Raw genomic sequence first — 20,647 nt, forward strand, 5'->3', positions numbered from 1 at the left:
GGAGACGAGTCAATTGCCACAAGTTTAACAGGATCGTGAAGCCTGACTGTCCCTATCTTATTAAGAGTCATAACCTTGGTATCAATCAGGTTCACAGCAGAACCGCAGTCAATAAAAGCAGTAGTCTGAACAGGACCATAGCCAAGTTCCAGTTCCACCTGCAGCACCATTTTGGCACATGAGGAAAATTGTACCTGAAGGTCTGAGTAGCCTCCTCGACTACTACCCAGACCTAGTCGTTTCCCGCCATCTTTGAGGATGACAGACAGGAGGGGCAGTCCTTCTTCCAATGTCCAGATTTCCCACATTAGAAGCACAACTGCTTTTCCCGGCGGCGTCTTCTTTCCTTTCCCTCACAGGTGACAGCGCTCACCTCCATAGCCATAGGAAGAGTCCGGGTCTCATCTCCACTGAAGAAAAATGGTGTTTCCCATTGCATAATGCCTCTAGCCCGCAGCCTGCGATCCATGTGAACTGCTTGGATCATGGCATCCTCCAGGGAGTCAGGCGGAGGATGAAGTGCCAAAGCATCCTTCAGACTTTCACACAGGCCTCTGTGGAACAGCCCCCGAAGGGCGGCATCACTCCAGGAAATCTCGGCTGCCCAACGTCTGAATTCAGTACAGAACCATTCGGCCGAGTGCTCCCCCTGACAGACACTCATCACCTTGTCCTCAGCCAACCGCACTCTATCAGGCTCATCATAAATAAGCCCTAAGGCTTCAAAAAACGCATCCAAACATTCTCTCAGCGGCAGAAGAGGAAAGCGAAAATGCCCAGGCTTGTGGGGACCCCCTAAGCAGGAACATCACCACCCCCACCCTCTGTTTCTCATCCCCAGAGGAGCGGGGTCTCAAAGAGAAAAAGAGCTTACAGCCCTCCTTAAATGCCCTGAAATCATCCGTGTTACCAGAAAATGTATCTGGCAATTTAACCGGGGATTCGGGTGAGACTAAAATGACATTTCTATTCCCCACCTGCTGGAAGCCTGCGGAAAGCACCCCCTGAACTGAGTCCTCCACCCACCGTTGGGACTGGGCCAGAGCTTGGTGTTCCAAACTAAGCTTCTGCAGTGACTGAGTCAAGCATTTCACCTGCTCAGATAAAGCACACATTGGGTCCATGCTGCAGAAGTGAGAGAAAAAAAAAATTGTAGGCCAGTTATAATGTCAGGAACACCGCAGTGAACTTGCTCACTGAGCCAGTGCGCGTGTCCTGCGTAAAGCGAACTGTGCTCAAAGATACCTGTGGAGCGGGCAGCAGCCGAGTAGATGCGTACTTCAGAACAGCAGGACCTGAAGCACATGACTGCTAGGGGCGTGGCCTAAACTCCACAGAGCTAGGAGCTGCAACATAACTCCTAGCAGGGTAACTGCGAGACAAAGTTACCAGGGGGCATAGACAGGGAGAATAGTCAAGACGTTGCCAATGAGTCACACACAGAGATAGCTGCAAAGGTACAAGAGGGGCGAGCAGAGAGTAGTCAGGTCACAAGCAATGAGTCATACACAGAGATAATAACGCAGTACAAAATCAACAGGCAAACTCACAATGGGAAACAGAACCGGGTCAGAACCATATAAACAAGCTATAGCAACAAACAGGCACTCAGGGGTCAGCACACTAGGCCAAAGGCAAAAGTATAACTGGCAGGGATTGAAGCTTCCCAGGGGTTTAAGAAGCTCTCCCAGAACCAGAAAGAGGCCACAATCATTAACCCCAGGTGTGCAGGTCAAAACCTGCACCGAGCTCCAGACATTAACCCCAGGTGTGCAGCTCAAAAACCTGCACTGGGATCATGACAGATGGAGGCAACATGACACATGTATCCTTCTGTTAGTAAAGCCATAATTGAGCCCTCCTTTTCCTCACTCAAGACTTTTCTTTTCAACTCCTTTGGCATGGTTAAAAGTTATTTTTTCATTCCTACTGCTTTCGGGATATTATAAAACAAAACCATATGGAACCAATTAATGTATACCCCAATGGAGTCACATACTTTGTAGTAATGACTCAAGGGGAATTGAAGATGGACACTCCTGCACAGCATGTTACACAAAGAAAAGGGAGTACAAGTCCAATATAATGAGAAAAATATTAAATTTATTAGACATATAATAGTATGTCAAATAATAGATCAAAAGTAAACGGAGGTCACAACCAGAGGGATTTCTTCACAGGATGCGCACCTGGTTGTGACCTCCGTTTACTTTTGATTCCCTATACATAGCCCATATCCACCATAAGCACTATGCACTTTACATTTAATCTTTAGGAATAAAGCAGCTCATATTTCCTGATCCTTTTGTTGTAATTATGTTGTTATGTCAGTACTATTATATGTCTAATAAATGTGATATTTTTCTCATTGTATTGGACTTGTACTCCCTTTTCTTTGTGTAACATATTACTTGCACTTGTTTTGCCATCCAGCTTGTCATATTGCAAGAGGATTGTGATCACCACAGCAGGGGTTTTTTTTTATACTTTCCTTTGTTAAGTAAGATTTGGTTCAGGTGATCACCTAATCAGAAGCACATTAAGTAGAATGAGGAGTACTCTGGTTGGAATTCAACTGACACTGGAATGGAATGGCTGTCAGACATGTAGAGGAGCTGATTTTCATAAAACTGTCCAGTGGTCTCTTAATTTTTGCTAGCGCTATATATATATATATATATATATATATATATATATATACAGATATCTCAACAAATCACAATACTCACTTCTCTTCGTTCCCCCACTGATTCCGGCTCTGCTCTGGTATCAGCAGCTGCGCTGCCAACTGCCCGACACACAGCGGGTACGCAATCAAGTGATGTCATTGCACACATGCTGTGTCAGTGGCAGAGGGAATGATGGGAGAGGGAGCGTCATCTGACACTCTATCCTCCATTATTGTTTTCTACTGTATCGGCATCTATGATGCCGATACTGTTGAATGCGCCTTGTCTGATCCAACATGATGCAGTAATAGAATAAGTAAATAGAGACTATGAACTAAAAACTTCAGATTGCTGCTCTGCAGTGTCCATAACTGACCTCTAGGAGGCAGCATACTCCTTGAGCCATATTGTCCTGAATCATAGTGTTCAAAAGAAAAAGAAGCTGCTGCATGCAAGAAGGGAATCTACAACTTCATCGAACCCAACCCCACAACATGGGAATTTCTTGAGTGTCTGGGATGAGATCCCTGCACAGCCAATACACAATATCACTGCTTCATAGTGAATTAAAGCGATTGTACATACTTGGCTGCTTTATTCCAAACACGAAAGATACATATCTTTGTACCGTGTTATCCAGTAGATAGAAGAATATTTTAGAATTGAGAGTCCTCAGTGGTTGATACCTTTTAATACCTTTTCAGTTAGCCATTAAAAGGTATCAACCACTGAGGACTCTCAATTCTAAATATTCTTTTATTCCAAACACTGCACTACACCTCATCCATGAGATATGTTTGGTATTGCAGCCCCCCTCTGATAAAACTGAATAAGGCTCAGTTGCCATACTACAGTACACAAAATCTGTAGACAAGGGTGGCGCTGATTCTGGAGGACTTTTAAAATGATTGTCCAAGATAATGGATTATGGTCAAGTCCTAAAAGGGTCTGGGCCCTTCAAGACGTCGAGTGTTTGCCTCATAACCATCAACTTACACTGTATGTGGAGCAGAGTGGGACTAGTCAGAAAATAGAAAAATGGTCTGTGACGTGTCCTCATTATAATGCAGATGTTAATCAGTCGGCTCAATCATTGAATGTCACAAGGTTACAATTTTATTTTTGACCATAAAAAACTGAATAGTAAAATATACATTATTTAATTCTCCTTTGGAGGCCGCTCTTCTATCATTTAGACTTTAGACTCTTTTAGTCATTGCAGAGTTTTATTCTCATGGAGCAGAGAACAAAAAGAAATTAAATCTTTATTATACTTAAAGGAAAAAAAAAACATTCACATCAAGTAACCAGGTACGAACAGTAAACTTGATTTATTAAAAACAAAAAATATCTAATATACTTTTTTTTTTTTTTTAACACAGGTTTAAAATATAAAAATCCCCTTGAGGGCGTCTTGATTTAGAAATGTGCACGTGTCTTATGGGGGCTGAACAGGTTCTGGGCAAGAGCCATTTCATTCTGATATATTTCTTGCTTGATTTGATCATTTTTCAAGTCATAATTAGCACAACTTAAAGAAAAAAAAATTGCACAGGATAAAATGTCATCTTCTTCAGGAGCAGGAAGGAAGTATATTTTAATATAAATACTGAATGTGAATGGAAGGGAAAGATCGTTATCAAATCATTATAATCACATGACCGAAACAGAATCACACTGGTGACTGCAATAGAGACAGACTTTAGGTTGTTTTTATCATGAATGTGCAAGCTAGTTCCATTGCTAAGAGGCATCCACAATTTATTTATTTTATATAGTTGCCCCCTGTGACGGGAATGTGTCTGAATAGTCAATGGCTATATTACGAATGTGAATTCAATATTCCACAGGGTATCGCTCTCTGTACGTGCATCGCCTAAGTAGTAAACTGTGAGACTGGAATCTAATATTTAGGAGATTCTTCTTATACATCGCCAGATCAGATCTACACATTTTGATGCGTGAGAATCACTGAAATACAAAACTTACCCAATTTACATAACTTAAAAATGTTTGTATTTTGAAGATTTGGCATACATAAGGAATGTTACATTACAGATAACAATGAAAATCCTTTTTTTTGTCCCCCACACACCACAGAAATGTACCCCAGGTCCATCCATAGAGATGTAATGTCACCAACATTTTTCTTCCTTTCTGGAACATCTACTGCATTCAGTTATTATTTTATCTATTTATTACATTGTGTGAAGCGCCAATTTATAAAATGACAGCCCACGCTTAACCGGAGCCACATTAATAGGCTGGACACCCGCACTCCACTTGACGGCTTCACCGGTCTGGTCACTCATTAATTTGTGTGAACTAAAGGAACATGGGTTCTAGATGTTGGGGGTGATTGTCGTCTTTGTTTTATCAAATTAGATCAGAGATTTGGAAACTAGTTGATCTTCTACACCAATGGAAATATGGTAATAATTAATGTGTGAGAAGCTAAAGGCCATTTCTACTGGGATACACAAAACAACAATGTAGTTAGGATTTGCTTTTCATTTTTTTATTCAAATTTATTCTTTTAATAAAGGCTTTGTAAACCATGCTGCTACTTAATATTAGCCTTGAAAAGAAATTCAGGGTGAATTTCCGAAGACGGGTTTCTCGCAGCTATATGACGGTAGCACCTTTAGTTCTATGATGACTGTTTAGTATAAAGGTGGGGGGGGGGTGTCTGGGCTGTGATAAGGACCCTAAAATGTGTCGTGTTACAGCCGGGTGGAACTGACCTACATGACAAGGTGAAAGATAATAGACCAGATTTACTTTTTCAGAGTTCATAAAAGAGGCAAATTCAAGCTTGTTGTCCCTTTGACTTTATTGAATTGGTGCGGTTGTTCCAGCCTCGTACAGTGCTGGCCATGGAAATGTTCTCTGGACTTGGAACCATAGAAACTAGTTTTGTAGACACATTTGCCGGCCTCGGCCTCGCGTTGGGGCTCGGGGGCAGCACATGAGAAAATACAAAAACTTTTTTTTCTTCAACACTTAAAACAAACAACATAAGTTAGCACCACAATCAGCAAGTGATTATTACATACAGGGAGAAGGCTACATGGGAAGCTACCACAATTCCGTTCCGTTTTCTTATTATGACGCCATATCTACATTTTGAATGAATACAAAAGGAAACATGCATTATATCTGGCAGCTAGCATTAGTGTGGGATATGTCTGACAGAAAAGATTCGGAGCGCCCCCAGAGGAGAACAAAAAGTAGCACCACAGGAAAAATTGAACTTAGCACCTATTTCTGACAAGATATTACAGGCAATCTCCCACCCTGTGACGAGGCAGCATGGAGGTAAAAGTAAGGAGGTGATAATACTGTACAAGCGTCTCGTCAGCTGGCTCTCTCGTCACAATACCCCAAATGTTTTCAGATTTGCTTTCTTGATCCGTCAGCCGGATTATTAAAGGCGTACGTGTTTCATCAATTACAAAAATATTTTCTGCTAATCTCTCCGTTCTATACAATATGTAATCAGTGTCTGTGAGTCGCTAGCAGTGGCTTAGTCACAGTCCATAGCTGCTTTCTTATGCTATGAGGGGGTTGCGGTGTTTTGGGGGTAATTGTTTACTTTGCATAGACTGTAAATCGCTGGCACCTTAGTTTCTAGCAACTTTCTCAACCAAAAAATTGTCCCTAAACTGCAGTTATGTAACGATGGAGACAACACGGGAGCGCAGTACACGTTGTAAACTGAAATCTGTGTTTATAGAAATCTATAAAATATCTGCCATGTCTTTGCCCCAGGTCACATGCAGGCGTTAAAGCTTAGAAAAAGGCAACTTCTTTTATCATTTAAACAAAAAAATAACAATAATATACAATAGAAATAATTACATACAAAAATATAAGCACCTTTTAATACAAGGGACAAGCGGGCACAATATGCCCAGGGATGATTGCTTTCATTAGGAAACTGAGAAACGAGGAGGATTGCCTTTTCTGGTTCAAAGTTGCCTGAAAGTGGAATATTATGTTCAGGCATCTCTGTCACATGTGGCCGTTTTCTTCCCGTCTGTGCTGAGGAGGTTTGTGTACCTGGGAGCAGATCCGTCATGTGCTTCTAATGATTGTCACGTGATGCTGTTTAGGTCATGTGATCCCAAGGCTGCGGGTACCCAGTGGTTTTCTCTTTGTCTAAAAGGTTGGTGGTCCACACCCGGGATGCCAGGCAGATTGGGGGGTTCAGGCCTTTTTTTGCCCCAGCTGAAGAACGTGCATGTGAGACAAGTAATAGGCTGTGATGAGGTTTCAAGGTTGCTGATTTGGAAACGTGGCATTCTCTTATGCTATTGGCCTCTTTTCTCAACAAAAAGTGTACTTGCATATATTTATCTTTTTTTTTTTATTTTTCATTATTTAAGAGTTTTTTTTAGCCTAGGAAACACACTGGTCCCACTTCAAAGCCAAATTTTTGTGTTGGGTCTCCAAAGTCATTGAACATTAGATCCACTATAGGGGCTTGCTCCACCTTGGGAGTGTTCAGCTCCAGGATGGTCTTCTGGGAGCCCTTCTTAGACTAAGGGAGGAGAGAAAGGAAAAAGTCAGAACTTCCATCACACCTAAGAAATACGTATGAATCTACAGTATGTGGGGTCCGCTCTATGAATGAAAAATCTGTAGATTTGTCTGCTTCAACATTTTACTTTGCATTGGTTACTAACTTATCATGCAGGTTCCCCAGCAATGTGGCAGCTTTAGGACAGTTGGGTTTCATAGATAATTGGAAGATGGGGTCTCTGGCTGATAACTCCTGGGGGGGCATGCAGAGGGGCTATTGTCACCCAGAATTCCAGAGTGTGCGAACAAAGCCATTTGTATTACCCACATTCACTTCTGTGGCAGGTTCTGTGAGTTCACTTTTGCTCCATAGTAAACTACTAGTGATGAGCGAGTATACTCATTGCTTGGGTGACCTCCGAGTATTTTGGCGTGCTCAGAGATTTAGTTTTTGTTGAAGAAGCTGCATGATTTGTGGCTGCTAGACAGGCTGAATACATGTGGAGATTCCCTAACAAACAGGCATTCCTCACATGTATTCAGCCTGTCCAGCAGCCACAAATCATGCAGCTGCGTGGACACAAACTAAATCTCCGAGCACGCCAAAATACTCGGAGGAAACCCGAGCAACGAGTATACTTGCTCATACTTGTTCATCACTATAAACTACTAATCCCCTTATTAAAGGAGTTTATGAGTTAAAGGTGGGTTCCCATTAACAAAGTTAATTTTAGTCAACAGATCTTGAAATAATAAGTTCCACAAGGGCTGAGATAATCTTATAAATGTGCCCCTGCTAGGTGCTTTGTAATGAATGTTTCTAATCATACCACAGCTCCTGGGCATGGGAGGACACAAAAGAGTATACAGACACTACAGTACGGGATAACAGCTGATTCTTTCTCTAGAGGTAAAGCATTGTTTAAAAACAGGCAGTGAAATCTTTTGCCACACAAAAAGAATCAGCTGTGATCCTGTGCCGTTCTGTCTATATACTCTTTTTTCTCCCACCTGCCCAGGAGCTGTGGTATGATCAGACCATGTTCTGCATGGTCAGACACAGCCATTACACAGGGACACATTTCTAAGATTCTCAGCACAGGAACATTTTTTTTAACACACCCAATTGTGGAAATTATTATTATTCCAAGATCTGTTAATTAAAATGTATTTTCTTCTTGGGAAAACTCTTTTAATTAAAAAAAACACTAAACAGACAGCGATACAAGAAAAGTAAGCAAATTAATTACCACCCCCTTCATTCATGCCCTATCAGCGCTATACTTTAGGTTCAGCCTTAACATCCAGTATACCCCATAGGATTAAACCTAAACCATGGGTAGAAAAATGGGACTGTTGGGACGAAATGTGAGCGGACTGTTCACTTTTATCAAATTCAAAACTTTTGAAATCTGAAGTGGTTGTAAGAGGCTCAAAAACACAGAACATGCACACAGAAATGGATTTTAGAATGTAATGCATTTTTTTCATTCTTTTAGCATTTTTGCTGGTGGGTTCCTGAGCTGATTCACCTAAAAAAAAAAAAATTGTGCACATACCCTAAGGGCCATAAAAAGGCCTATATCCCTTCGACTGCATGGCGGATTTATAAAAAGTAAAATAAGAGCAAAAATTGGTGCCAGCTCCTTTGTACTGCAAAAGGCATAGGAGCATGAGGAGACAGCTAAGGTTCCTGGTATTACTCAGCCTTGTCCTGTGACCAACGAGGTGACTGCTTGTGTCTCCTCCATCTCAAAAGATGAATCCATATTAATCATATAATGTGTCTTGGAGTCTCCACGGCTCTGGATTCATTTCCTATTGATAAATGTTTTTTTTTGTGTCAGAACTAATAATACTCGTCTGGTACTGTGTACTGCAGCCTGACATTGTGCTGTAGATCAATAGACTGGTTTATCCCTGCTGCATTCACATCCAGAGCCTTTCATGTCACTAGAACAATGTCTCTCATGACGCCGGCAGCCACTGTAATAATCTGATCACCTGTCACCGCGGTAAATGGTGCACCAGACTCCTATCAGATGAGACAGATGGAGCTGAGTCACTTACTGCACATCCATCCATGATGGCCTGAATGTACGGGTTGTTGTCATGGGACATTTCTTCATCATTAGAGCCCAGGAAGCGTATCGCCTTGTCATGGCTGTTGGTGGTGGCGTCATGCCAGGCTACAGACTGGAAGCAGTTGTAGGTGATGTTCTGTTTGGCGGAGGCACTGAGAAGCCTCAGGAATGTCATCTGTACCACGCCAACTGGGTTTCCATCCGCATCCACGTAGGACAGCTGAAACGAATCAGAAACATCTACAGGGTAAAAACTGACCGTGTAAGACATCGCTCACACACCTCTCACAAATGAGGTTGTTTGGCATCGAACAATTCCAGATCAGGAGGTGAATGGTGCGCTGCTATCACATGCTCATGTGCTCAACCTGAGAGACAGCAAATAATCAGAATTTATGTAGCTTTCATGAGCACGGGTATCCTGTGGCCCACATAGGCTTGCCTTAGCCCTAAATATCTAGACCAGTTGAGTGATATTTGAGAATTGGGGTTTACTTTCAGGTTCAGATTTTCATCTATATTTAGCTGGGTGCAATCAGTAAATCCTGCTCATCCTTAAGCCTCATTCACACATCCGTGTAACATGGTCCGTAATTGGAATGTGTGAGGCTGTCAGGTTCAGGGCAGGTAACTGGTGAGAATTGAGAATCTTTCATCAGTAATGTGTAAAAGTTTTAGGCAGGTGTGGAAAGAATGCTGCAGAGTAAGAAAATAAAGTGTTAATAGTGTATTTTTATCAATTAATAAAATGTATTTAGTGTAATAACCCATGACCTTCATCACTTCTTCTCGTCACTTGTACAAAGCTTGCGGAAGAACTCACCAGGAGGTTGTTCCAAACATCTTGGAGAAGTGACCCCAGATCTTCTGTGTATGAGGCTTATGCAGATCCTTCTGTCTCTTCATGTGATCCCTGACAGACGGATTATGTGAGATAAGGGTTCTTGGGGGCAGTATAATCACTTCCAAGACTCCTCGTCCTTACGGATATTAGATGGGGTTGTTGTCCGGCTGCAGAATAAGACGTCTCCTGGATGGTATTTCATGATGGGTAAGTATCTGCCTGGATTTCTCAGTATTGATGATGCCATTAATCATGACCAAACCCACAACTCCATGTCTGGAAATGCAGCCTCTTCATTATTGTTTTGCTCTCCAGCCCTTCGGGTACAATCTGCTTCTCTTGCTACCAAATATTTCACATTTTGCGCCTCAGTTCTGAGCTGATGGCACTGCTGGACATCTTCATGATGTCTCATCTGCTGTAGAAATATCCTTGGCCGACAGCTTGGTTTACAGTCCTTAATATTGGCCATTTTTTTAGTGTCCCCAGTGTTGAGAAATCCAAGTACATACTTATCCATTATGTAATATCATGTCAGGGGCGAGCGGGTGGGGGTCCACCAACGCCAGCAGAAAGTTCAACTAGATGTGCATTCTTGCACGTGTCTGGCGGCGCATGGCAGTGACCTCTTGCGGTCTCGTCACTTGCATGCTTAAGTCAGCTGCCGTTTCCAGAAGAGGATGCCACGTGGTGAAGGGAAGATGAGCAGTTATTTATTTTTTAAACCAGTGAGTACATGGTGGTCACTTGGGTTGAGCCTTATAGTGGAGGGTGGACTATGGGCTGTGCATTATATTATATGAAGGATATGGGGTGTGTATTATACTAATATGGAGGACTATTAGCTGTGCATTATATATGGAAGACTATGGAGGGTGCATTATATTCTATGGAGGACTATGGGCTGTGCATTATTTATGGAAGACACATTATACTATATGGAGGACTATGGGGGGTGCATTATACTGTATGAAGGACAATGAGGGGTGCATTATACTGTATGGACGACTATGGACTGTCCATTATTTATGGAATACGCATTATACTATATGGAGGACTATGGGGGAGCAATATACTGTATGAAGGACAATGAGGGGTGCATTATACTGTATGGAGGACTATGGACTGTGCATTATTTATGGAAGATGCATTATACTATATGGAGGACCTTGGGGGGCGCATTATACTGTATGAAAGACAATGTGGGGTGCATTATACTGCATGGAGGACTATGGGCTGTGCATTATATTATATGAAGAATATGGGGTGTGTATTATTGTAATATGGAGGACTATTGGCTGTGTATTATACTATATGGAGGACTATGGGGAATGCATTATACTTATGCTATGAGGCCCCATGATTCTATGAAAGCCCCTGGTGAGTATAATGGTTTATTTTTTTCTATATATTAAAGAACAGCAGCAGAACGGGGGACATATACCAGGATGGGGGATATATACAGGTGCTTCTCACTAAATTAGAATATCAGCAAAAAGTTAATTTATTTCAGCTCAATACAAAAAAGTGAAATTCATATCCTTTCAAGACTGCGGTTATCCCGGTTGCTTGTGCACGTTTTTCAACCACACTTTTTCCTTCCACTCAACTTTACATTAGTGTGCTGTATCCAAGCTTATTAAACTGCCAGCTTCTTTAGCAATGACCTTTTGTGGCTTACCCTCCTTGTGGAATGTGTCAATGACTGCCTTCTGGACATCTGTCAAGTCAGTAGTCTTCCCCATGATTGTGGAGCCTACTGAAACAGACTAAGGGACCGTTTTAAACGCCTATGAAGCCTTTGCAGGTATTTTTTGTTAATTATTCTAATTTACTGAGATAATAACCTTTGGGTTTTCATTGGCTGTAAGCCATAATCCTCAACATTAACAGAAAAACACTTGAAATAGATCACTCTGTTGTAATGACTCTCTAATATGAGTTTCACTCTTTGTATTGAAGAACTGAAATACTGTATATACTCGGGTATAAGTAGAGTTTTTCAGCACATTCTCTGTGCTGAAAACATCCCCCCCCCCTCGGCTTATACACGAGCCATTGTCCCAGAAGGCCGGTGGAGGAGGGGGAGCGGCGGAGTAGTTGCTTACAGGAGGCAGGAGTTGGCGGCTGCGGCTGTAACTGTACCAATGCTAAAGAGAAATGAATATTCACTGCACTGGCAATGAATATTCATTTCTCTTATAGCGCACACAGTTACAGCTGCAGCTGCCGGCTTCCAGCAGATGTAAAAAAAAAATACCGGTCCTACTTACCTTCCCTGCGTGCCCTCGCAGCATCCTGGTGTCCGAGCCATCACGTGTCCCCGGTGAGTGGAGAGAGTTGAATATTCATTATCTTAATGAGCGGGGACACGTGATCACTCGGCCGCAGGAGCAGCTGGAAGCCGGAACAGGATGCTGCGAGGGTGTACAGGGAAGATAAGTAGGAGTTTGTTTTTTATGCTTTTTTCATGGGGGGCCATTCATAACAGGACAGGAAAGAGGAGCCATGCAGACAAAGATGGGGATAAGGAGCCATGCATGCAAGGATAGGGATGAGGACCCAAGCATACAAGGATAGGGATGATGGGGGGACATTGCATACCTGGCTTATACTTGAGTCAATACGTTTTCCCAATTATTTGTGGCAAAATTAGGTGCCTCTGCTTATACTCGGGTCGGCTTATACTCGAGTATATACAGTAAATTAACTTTTTGATGATATTCTAATTTTGTGAGAAGAACCTGTATATATCTATATGGATGGAACTCAGGATGAGGAACATATATACCAGGATGGAAGGGGCACGGTCCAAACCTTGCAGCAGGGCCCATCAGACTCTAGTTATGACACTGTTCATGAGGAGGCAATTGGTTAGCTCCAAATTTATTCTGTAGTTGAACAACGAGCTCCAACAACCTCCTGTTGAATTCTTTCATTACCTGTGTACAAGTGACAAGAAGAGGTGATGAAAGCGACAGTCGGTCAGCAGATACTGATGATGGAGGTGATGGGTGGTCAGCAGATACTGATGAGATTTAAATTTCTCTTTTTTTCAGTCACTTTGCATTTTGCTATTAGTTTGTTTTATCTATTAACACTTTTGGAAGCTTCTTACTTTGCAGCATTTCATCCACACCTGTCTAAGACTTTTGCACAAAACTGTATATTTACACATGACTGTATATTGGTGGTGTAGAATCCTTCCCCCTCGAAAGCTGACAGAGCAATGATGACATTATCACCATCAGTGACCGAAATGCGGCCTCTGAAAAAAGCTCAGTGCCGCTTTCACTTCGTTCTAGTGATTAGTGGGGGCTAGAATACTCTTTAGTGGGGTCAACGTGAATTCTGAAAGTAGATAATATATAACATATAATACACACTGTACAGTGCATCACATAACAATCCATTAATAGGAAAATCTATACAAACCACTCTGGGACCGTTCTGCTGCCTGAGAAAGAAGAGGACTGAACAGAAGAGAGCAGCATGCAAGTTTAGACTCAGCTAACAACACATCAGAAGCAACATCCCTGGAGTTTGCAGCATGCGCAGAGTATGCACGACTACCACCACAAACCTCAGTCAGCCCCAGAGGCTCATTTACCTTATGGAGACCAAAAAACAGTTTCCATTTGTGGAAGGTCTGGTCCAGTTTTATACTTCTGTTATTAAAAAAAAAAGTCATATCCTATCTATAGTCACTGAAGGGTGAAGGGGCCTTTATATGATTATTGGTATGAAGTCGCATGACGAGGAGAAACTGAGTCACAGGCTCCTCTCTGGTCTCACTTCCATATGTGTTGGTAGCTGTTTCTTTAAACCATGATCCTCAGTACCTGCAGTTAATTCAGCTCCTGTATCCAAAGCAGAAAGCTCTTAGGGGCCGAGAATGAAATTGAGGATTATGAGAAATCACTCTATAGCAAACAAATTGACATGTACAAAAAAAATTATAGAGAAGACTTGACAGAGGCTGTGAAGTTAAGACACGGATCGGCAATGATGCCAGCAAGAGCTGCAAAGTTTTCTACTTCAAAGCAGCCACCCTGAGTACCTATGATATTGAAAGCAGAGGAGGGAGCTGAGGTATTCGTCGCTTCTCCATGACTACCAAACTAGGAAGACTGCCTCCTCTTACATCGCAGGGCCTGCTGCTGTATTGAAGATACTGCTGGCTTCAGAGTGCACTGTTTTTTTTAATAAAGTAGAAATGTTACCTTAATACAAGTCTCAAGACTTATTCACATGTTTTTTGCACCCGGACCTGGAAAGGAACCAATCACTTGAATGCTGCCCATGCTTATTAAAAGGAATAAGCAGTATGTGTCAGTTAACTAAGGACAGCGCTGCATTTGTCATGTAATCTAAATCATGTAAGATGTAATGTGATGCCAGTGGTGTCGCATTATATCTTACATGGTGCTCAGTGGCTTTGATTATAGCTGATTTTGCATCATATCTTATACTCTGCTTCAGATACTGACAGAGCTGCAATCAAAGTTCTGCTATCTCATTTTCTCTGCCAGCACTGTGCAACAACGGCTACTGAGCTAAGCAGGGATTCTCTAATGCACTGGATAACCATAGAGTAGATGTGTAACGAAACCTGGGACACAGACCATGGGTATATAAGATCACCCTACTGAGAAAATCTTGAAACATGACCTCCGAAATGTGTAGGTAGTGAGGCAGCAGGAAGGAGGCTGACGGTATGAAATGTACAGTTCTGGCAGTAACTGGAGCATATACACATCCTCACATTTACTATTGGGGCCATTTCCTATTTTTGTCGTCATGAAGAAATCATAGGTACCCAAAACAGTGGGCAGAGTTGATGTCTTTATGCATCCAACACACAGACATAACCAATAGAAAAACATTGCGGGATTAGCACGGTAGCCGCACCAATGACCGTGCTTTCCCAGAGGAAACAAAGTGTCTTTTAAGGTGGACATGACTCCAGGTAGTGTCTGATCCTACCTCCTGAATTACACTCGCTGGTTTTGAAGGTCTATGTGGTTTATGGGCTATGTGCAGGTAATTAAAGGGAACTTGTCACCAGGTTTGGCCGATATAAGATATGGCCACAGCCTTTCAGGGCTTATCTACAGCATTCTATGTACTGCAGTGCTCAGGTGCCAAGAAAGATTAGAGAGGTCCAGCGCCTGCACACTGGCAGATAAGTACTCCAAGATGGGAGGTGCCAGACCCGGACCTGCGACATCCATTGGACCGGACTGCCCCTCGGATGAGTATAATAAAACTTATTTTTCAGGTCGGATTGGGGGCTTATTACAGCATTATAGAATGCTGTAGATAAGCCCTGAAAGGCGGTGGCCGTATTTATATCGGCTAAACCTGGTGACAGGTTCGCTTTAATATTGGGTGATATCCTCTATTGTCCGGAATTGCGGCTCATGGTGATCTATTCTCATCGGTCTCTGTCCCTTTGCTGTCATTGCTCGGCTCTCATGGGTTAAAGGACCGACAGCCGCAAGATTACTTAGATTTAGAAGATTACAACCAACCTTGTTTTCTTGGTTCCACCTTAAATTGTTTTTTCTTGTCATCCGCAGACACCATTTCCACATGACCAGTGTTAGTTCCACATGCAGAGTGTTTGGCCATAACCGAAGCAGGCTGCTCTGGTTAACACTAGAGGCCGGGTTAGCCACTTACCATAGAGCCCCGCTTGTAATGACTATACCATGTACCAGGCAGCTCTTTGGGCCAACGAGCCATTCTATTCTGTAAAATACGACATGAGTTACAGCTGAATCTTACCAGTTTACCACGCTTGAATTCACTGAACCACGAGCCTGGATTCTCTTTGGGCCAGGATGTAATTCTAGCCTGATACACAATGGAAGGATAGGAAGAAACAAAGTTATACAGATGGATCACAACGGATGCCCCTAGGCCTGGCCTCAGGGGACACTAGCCACATTATCCAGTGTCTGTATGCAGTAAGGAAGATGACAATTTCCTGGTTCCTGTATTCACCACCACTTATTTATTGGTTGCAGTAAAAGTCACACATAAAAAGTGACAGATTAATGTTACAGTAGCGTAAATGGGGCTTACTTATTACATATAAAGCTGACCCCATTCATACGGTGGCTCTGTAAAATTACATTACGGCTCTATTCACATCTGCATTGTGGCTTCCATTTAGGCACTGGCAAATTTATTGCACAATGGAACCAAGCGAAGCCTCCAACAAAGAAGTGAACAGACCCTCCGCTAAAAAATGACAGAATAGAAACAGGTATTAAATAAAGAAGAGGCAAATCCTGACAACGACTCACAAACAAATCCATTTCTCTCGGCAGCGTTAAACCTCTGTTCTGAGCCATTACAATCCATATCAATAGACTAGAGGAGACTTAAAAGAAAAAGCCTAATACTGCAGTAATTCTTCCAGCTAACAACCCCGCACTACACTCGCCTGTCAATATATTGCCCCCAGCGGCACAGGGTAACTCAGAGTCTCCAACAACAGTTCACAAGGTTCAGCCAAACTTCTCACTAGTCAGACGGCACCGGGTAACACAGCCACAATAGCTTGAGCACAAGTCCTGAGACTACAACTCCCAGCACGCTCTGACACCACAGGCATGTTCATTATCCCTGGTATATGAAAATATAGGGTCACCAGGACTGAGCATAGAACCAGTGCGTGTAATACGGCTCCACAATCCTATCTTCGATGGAGGGAATGAGTGATATTAACCCATCGTCTGTCAATCCTGGAGCTCACTGCTTTGATCAGGCATAGGCAGTCAATACCACCGGCAGACAGCGTCTGCAGAGAGCCTGCAATTAATTAAGCGATCTTAAAATAATGGCGGCACAATATTGTCTGATGTGCCAAGCTTTCCCTTGCCAGACAATTTAAGCGAATATCATGCCAAATTCTAAGCCATCCTTCACCACTTACTCCTTCAGACTTCTTGTCGGGGAATATACAGGACTCTCCTCCCGACGTGAAGTTGCAGTACACTTTGAAAGAGTCTCGAGAGCAGCCTTGGTTCGGGTCAATCCAGTATTCACCTAGAACAAGAAGAGGGAGGATGAGGATGTGAGCGGGCCACGTGTGCACGGAGCAATTGATGGCCATACCCTCCATTGCTACAAATTCTTAGCTTTGTCTCTACATCTTTGCTGGCAGAGGCTCGGTATGTGGCTCTTTGAGATTTATGATCTTTAATTTGAGCAGTTTAGCAATCAGTGGCCATTGTACTTACCATCAGGAAAGTCAGGGTGACATAGCTGTAAGTCTTTGCAGGTTCTTGCTGGGTTACCCTTTGTGCCCAGTGGGTGTTTCATCTGTTCAATTTCCAGTTTTAGAGAGTTCAGAGAACCAAATATTTCCTCCATGCCGTCAGCATAATCCATGTAGTTATTATCTGCGTTTCCTTCATCAACCACCTGGCTGGCATCAATATTACGCTTGGTCCTCTTTGAGGACTGGACTGGCAGTGGTTGTATCACTTCACCTGGGGGACCCTGGAGAGGAAACCAGAAATATTAATATTACCTCTCTACATAACCACTGGAGTACAGCTCTCTGGAAAGTAAGCTTCACTTACTGGAGGTCCTGGTGGACCAGGAGTACCAGTTTCACCTTTTGGACCAGTTGGACCCTGAAAAAAAAAAACAGGAAAGGTTTTGAAAGAATGAAAACTTGAAGACAAAAAAATACTCTAATATCACCAAAGACGAGGTGGACCAGAACAGGAAGCATTCACGCTTCGAAGACTTCCACTTACTGAGGATCCTTTAGCACCTTTAGGACCAGCTCCTCCCTGAAAGAGAAATCACATTACATTTGTGCACATGATACAAAATGTGATACAAGGACACTCGGCTGGAGGCTGCTAGTTACCTGCCAGTGGAGAAATACTAAACCCAAATTTATGCAAATGTAAGATCAACATACCGGTAAGCCAGGAGGTCCAGGGGGGCCAACAGGACCGGATGGACCAAAGATACCCTGAAAGAGAAGACATGAAGTGTAAAGCCCCTGTACATGGGATCAGACTCTGATCTTTGCTTGCTGGTCAGGTCTTTATTTGATCTTTCAATCCCTGTCAATGTGTGTGCCCATATATGGAGGATCTCCTTCCTCTCGGTAGTGAATTAGTAACAGGATGGATGGGATTTCTTTGTGTCGCTCCTATAATTGTTGATTGTGTGAATTGGATTGTGCTTTTAGGTTATCATCCAGTGACAGCGCCACTCGCTCTGTGGACAGCCCTTGTGATTTGTGCATCATGACTGTTTACCTGTTCTCCTTTAGGTCCATGAGCACCTTGAGGACCTGGAAGACCACGATCTCCCTTTTCACCTTGTTCTCCTGGAGGCCCAATAAGACCAATCAATCCAGGATGACCCTATGATGGGAATAAACAATGGAAAGTTATCATGTCCAAGGAATAGCAATACCTGAGGGCGAGATTCTGGGTGAGAGGGGATAGGCATGTTACAGTCACAGTGTTGCCGTGATATGGATGGTACTTGCAGGGGTTGTCTTATAATGGACTATCACTATAGGAATATTTATCGTAGGGATCTCTCCTCATTGTATGGCTGCAGTGGTGGAGCATGTGTCCCACCATAACGCAAGATTAACGTCTGATCACTTGTGATAACAACACTGGTCTAATAAAATCCACTTGCGGACAAATGCAACTCACCTTTTCTCCTTTTGGACCTGAGTCTCCTTTTAATCCTGGAAGACCAGGAGGACCCTGTTAGGATTAAAGTTTGGTTACTTAATTACTATTAATAGAAGCATACAGTCTAGGTCATGTGAAGTAAATATCTTCCTCTACTTCTCCTTGGTCAGACCTCATCTGGAATACTATGTCCAGTTCTGGGCACCACATTTTAAAAAAGACATGAACAAACTGGAGCTAGTTCAGAGAAGAGCAACCAGGATGGTGACCGGTCTGCAAACCATGTCCTATGAGGAACGCTTAGAGGATTTGGGGATGTTTAGCTTGCAAAAGACTGAGAGGAGACTTAATAGCTGACTACAAATACCAAGGGCTGTCACAGTGTGGGGGGTTCAGCATTATTCTCATTTGCACAAAAAAAGACTATAGAAGCAATGGGATGAAACTAAATGGGAGAAGATACAGAGTAGATATTATAAAAAAAATTTGACAGTGAGGGTGATCAGAGAGTGGAACAGGCTGCCACAAGTGTTTTCCTTCAATGGAGTATTCAAACAGAGTCTGGGCAGAAATATGTCTGGGATGGTTTAGTGAATCCTGCATTGCTCAGAGGGTTGTACTAGATAACCCTCGAGGTCCCTTCCAATGGGATTTGTAGTCATCAGAGAATTTAGACAATGACAAGACTGTCAGACTAACAAAGTTTTGCACCCTCACAGCAATCCCGAGAAAGGGTCTCTAAAGAGTCCAGTGTGAATGGAGTGAAGGTTGAGCATGCGCACCTTTTCTCCATTAATTCTCTATGAGACGCCAGGAGATAAGTAGAGAGCACCAATAGTTTCAATAATCCTATATACAATGATTTACGATAGTGGTAATCCAGATGGTGCTCTTCAGAGTGTTGGACTCCCAGCAATAAGATAGGGGCTAGCTTATTAACGGAGCAGGATAATAACTGTTGCACTTACCATCGGACCGGGGGGACCATCGGGACCAGTTGAACCTGGCAGTCCTTGCTCTCCCTATATAGTAAAATAAAATTTATCTTTTCAGTAAATGGGATTTTCAGCAGGTGTTTCTTCATCATTCAGATCACAAAGGTACTCACCACAGGTCCAGGAATTCCTCTTAAACCTTCAGGTCCGGGTTTTCCAGGGGCACCTTGAGGACCAACAGGACCTGTCTTTCCAGATGGACCCTCCAGGCCGGGTTCACCCTGATCAAATAGAAATGAGCCGTTAGCACATCCTCTGTATGTGAAGCCATTAAGTCACTTAGTGAACCTTACTTACTTTAGCACCTTTTTCTCCTTGACGGCCTTCAGGACCTGCTGGACCAGGAGGACCCTATCACAAGATGAGAAAAAAAAACACTGAGGTCATATGTTCTTTCCAGATCTTTACAGTGGTGGCAGTACAGAATCTCCGTTGGATCCTCACCCTCTTCCCTGGTGGACCAGATGGACCAGGCTCTCCAGTGGGACCGGGTGACCCCTACAATGGAAGAAGATAAGACACGCTAAATAGTTGGTTATATGAGATAACAGCATCCATTTATTGGCACAGATGGTACTCACAGGTTGTCCTGACTCCCCATCGTCTCCCTTATCACCAGGAGGCCCATCTTGACCCTATATTGTAGACAATGAAATGTATATGACAAATCTTTTTCATCAGTTTTGATCTTTGATGAATTCAAAAGTATAAATACCGTACATATTGTAATTACTTACAGCGGGTCCGGGTTCTCCAGGAGGACCAGGATCCCCAGGAAATCCCACTGGACCCTAAAAGGCAGAGACAAGCTTATTCAGACTGATCCACAGACTCATAGAATATC

The 20,647-nt window shown here is 42.8% G+C and overlaps 1 protein-coding gene across 2 annotated transcripts in view; it reads right to left on the reverse strand.

Annotated features, from left to right (window-relative positions):
* Positions 1-3,976: 3,976 nt before the first annotated feature.
* Positions 3,977-20,647, reverse strand: part of COL5A1 (collagen type V alpha 1 chain) — a 237,648-nt gene continuing 220,977 nt past the window's right edge. Inside the window, exons 51-66 of one of the 2 annotated variants that reach the window (XM_073559469.1) lie at positions 20,541-20,594; positions 20,385-20,438; positions 20,248-20,301; positions 20,101-20,154; positions 19,917-20,024; positions 19,777-19,830; positions 18,827-18,880; positions 18,416-18,523; positions 18,070-18,123; positions 17,900-17,935; positions 17,720-17,773; positions 17,375-17,636; positions 17,068-17,180; positions 15,807-15,875; positions 9,264-9,497; positions 3,977-7,212 (exon numbers count right to left, since the gene is read on the reverse strand). In XM_073559469.1, the coding sequence (XP_073415570.1) occupies positions 7,066-7,212; positions 9,264-9,497; positions 15,807-15,875; positions 17,068-17,180; positions 17,375-17,636; positions 17,720-17,773; positions 17,900-17,935; positions 18,070-18,123; positions 18,416-18,523; positions 18,827-18,880; positions 19,777-19,830; positions 19,917-20,024; positions 20,101-20,154; positions 20,248-20,301; positions 20,385-20,438; positions 20,541-20,594 (1,509 nt within the window). In that variant the 3' untranslated portion in view covers positions 3,977-7,065. Of the gene's footprint in view, positions 7,213-9,263; positions 9,498-15,806; positions 15,876-15,911; positions 15,981-17,067; positions 17,181-17,374; positions 17,637-17,719; positions 17,774-17,899; positions 17,936-18,069; positions 18,124-18,415; positions 18,524-18,826; positions 18,881-19,776; positions 19,831-19,916; positions 20,025-20,100; positions 20,155-20,247; positions 20,302-20,384; positions 20,439-20,540; positions 20,595-20,647 lie in introns of both variants that reach the window. The other variant, XM_073559468.1, reaches the window with a different exon arrangement.

This window comes from Dendrobates tinctorius, unplaced genomic scaffold (assembly GCF_039654945.1).
Source record: "Dendrobates tinctorius isolate UK_male_01 unplaced genomic scaffold, ASM3965494v1 ptg000013l, whole genome shotgun sequence".
Lineage (NCBI taxonomy): Eukaryota > Metazoa > Chordata > Amphibia > Anura > Dendrobatidae > Dendrobates > Dendrobates tinctorius.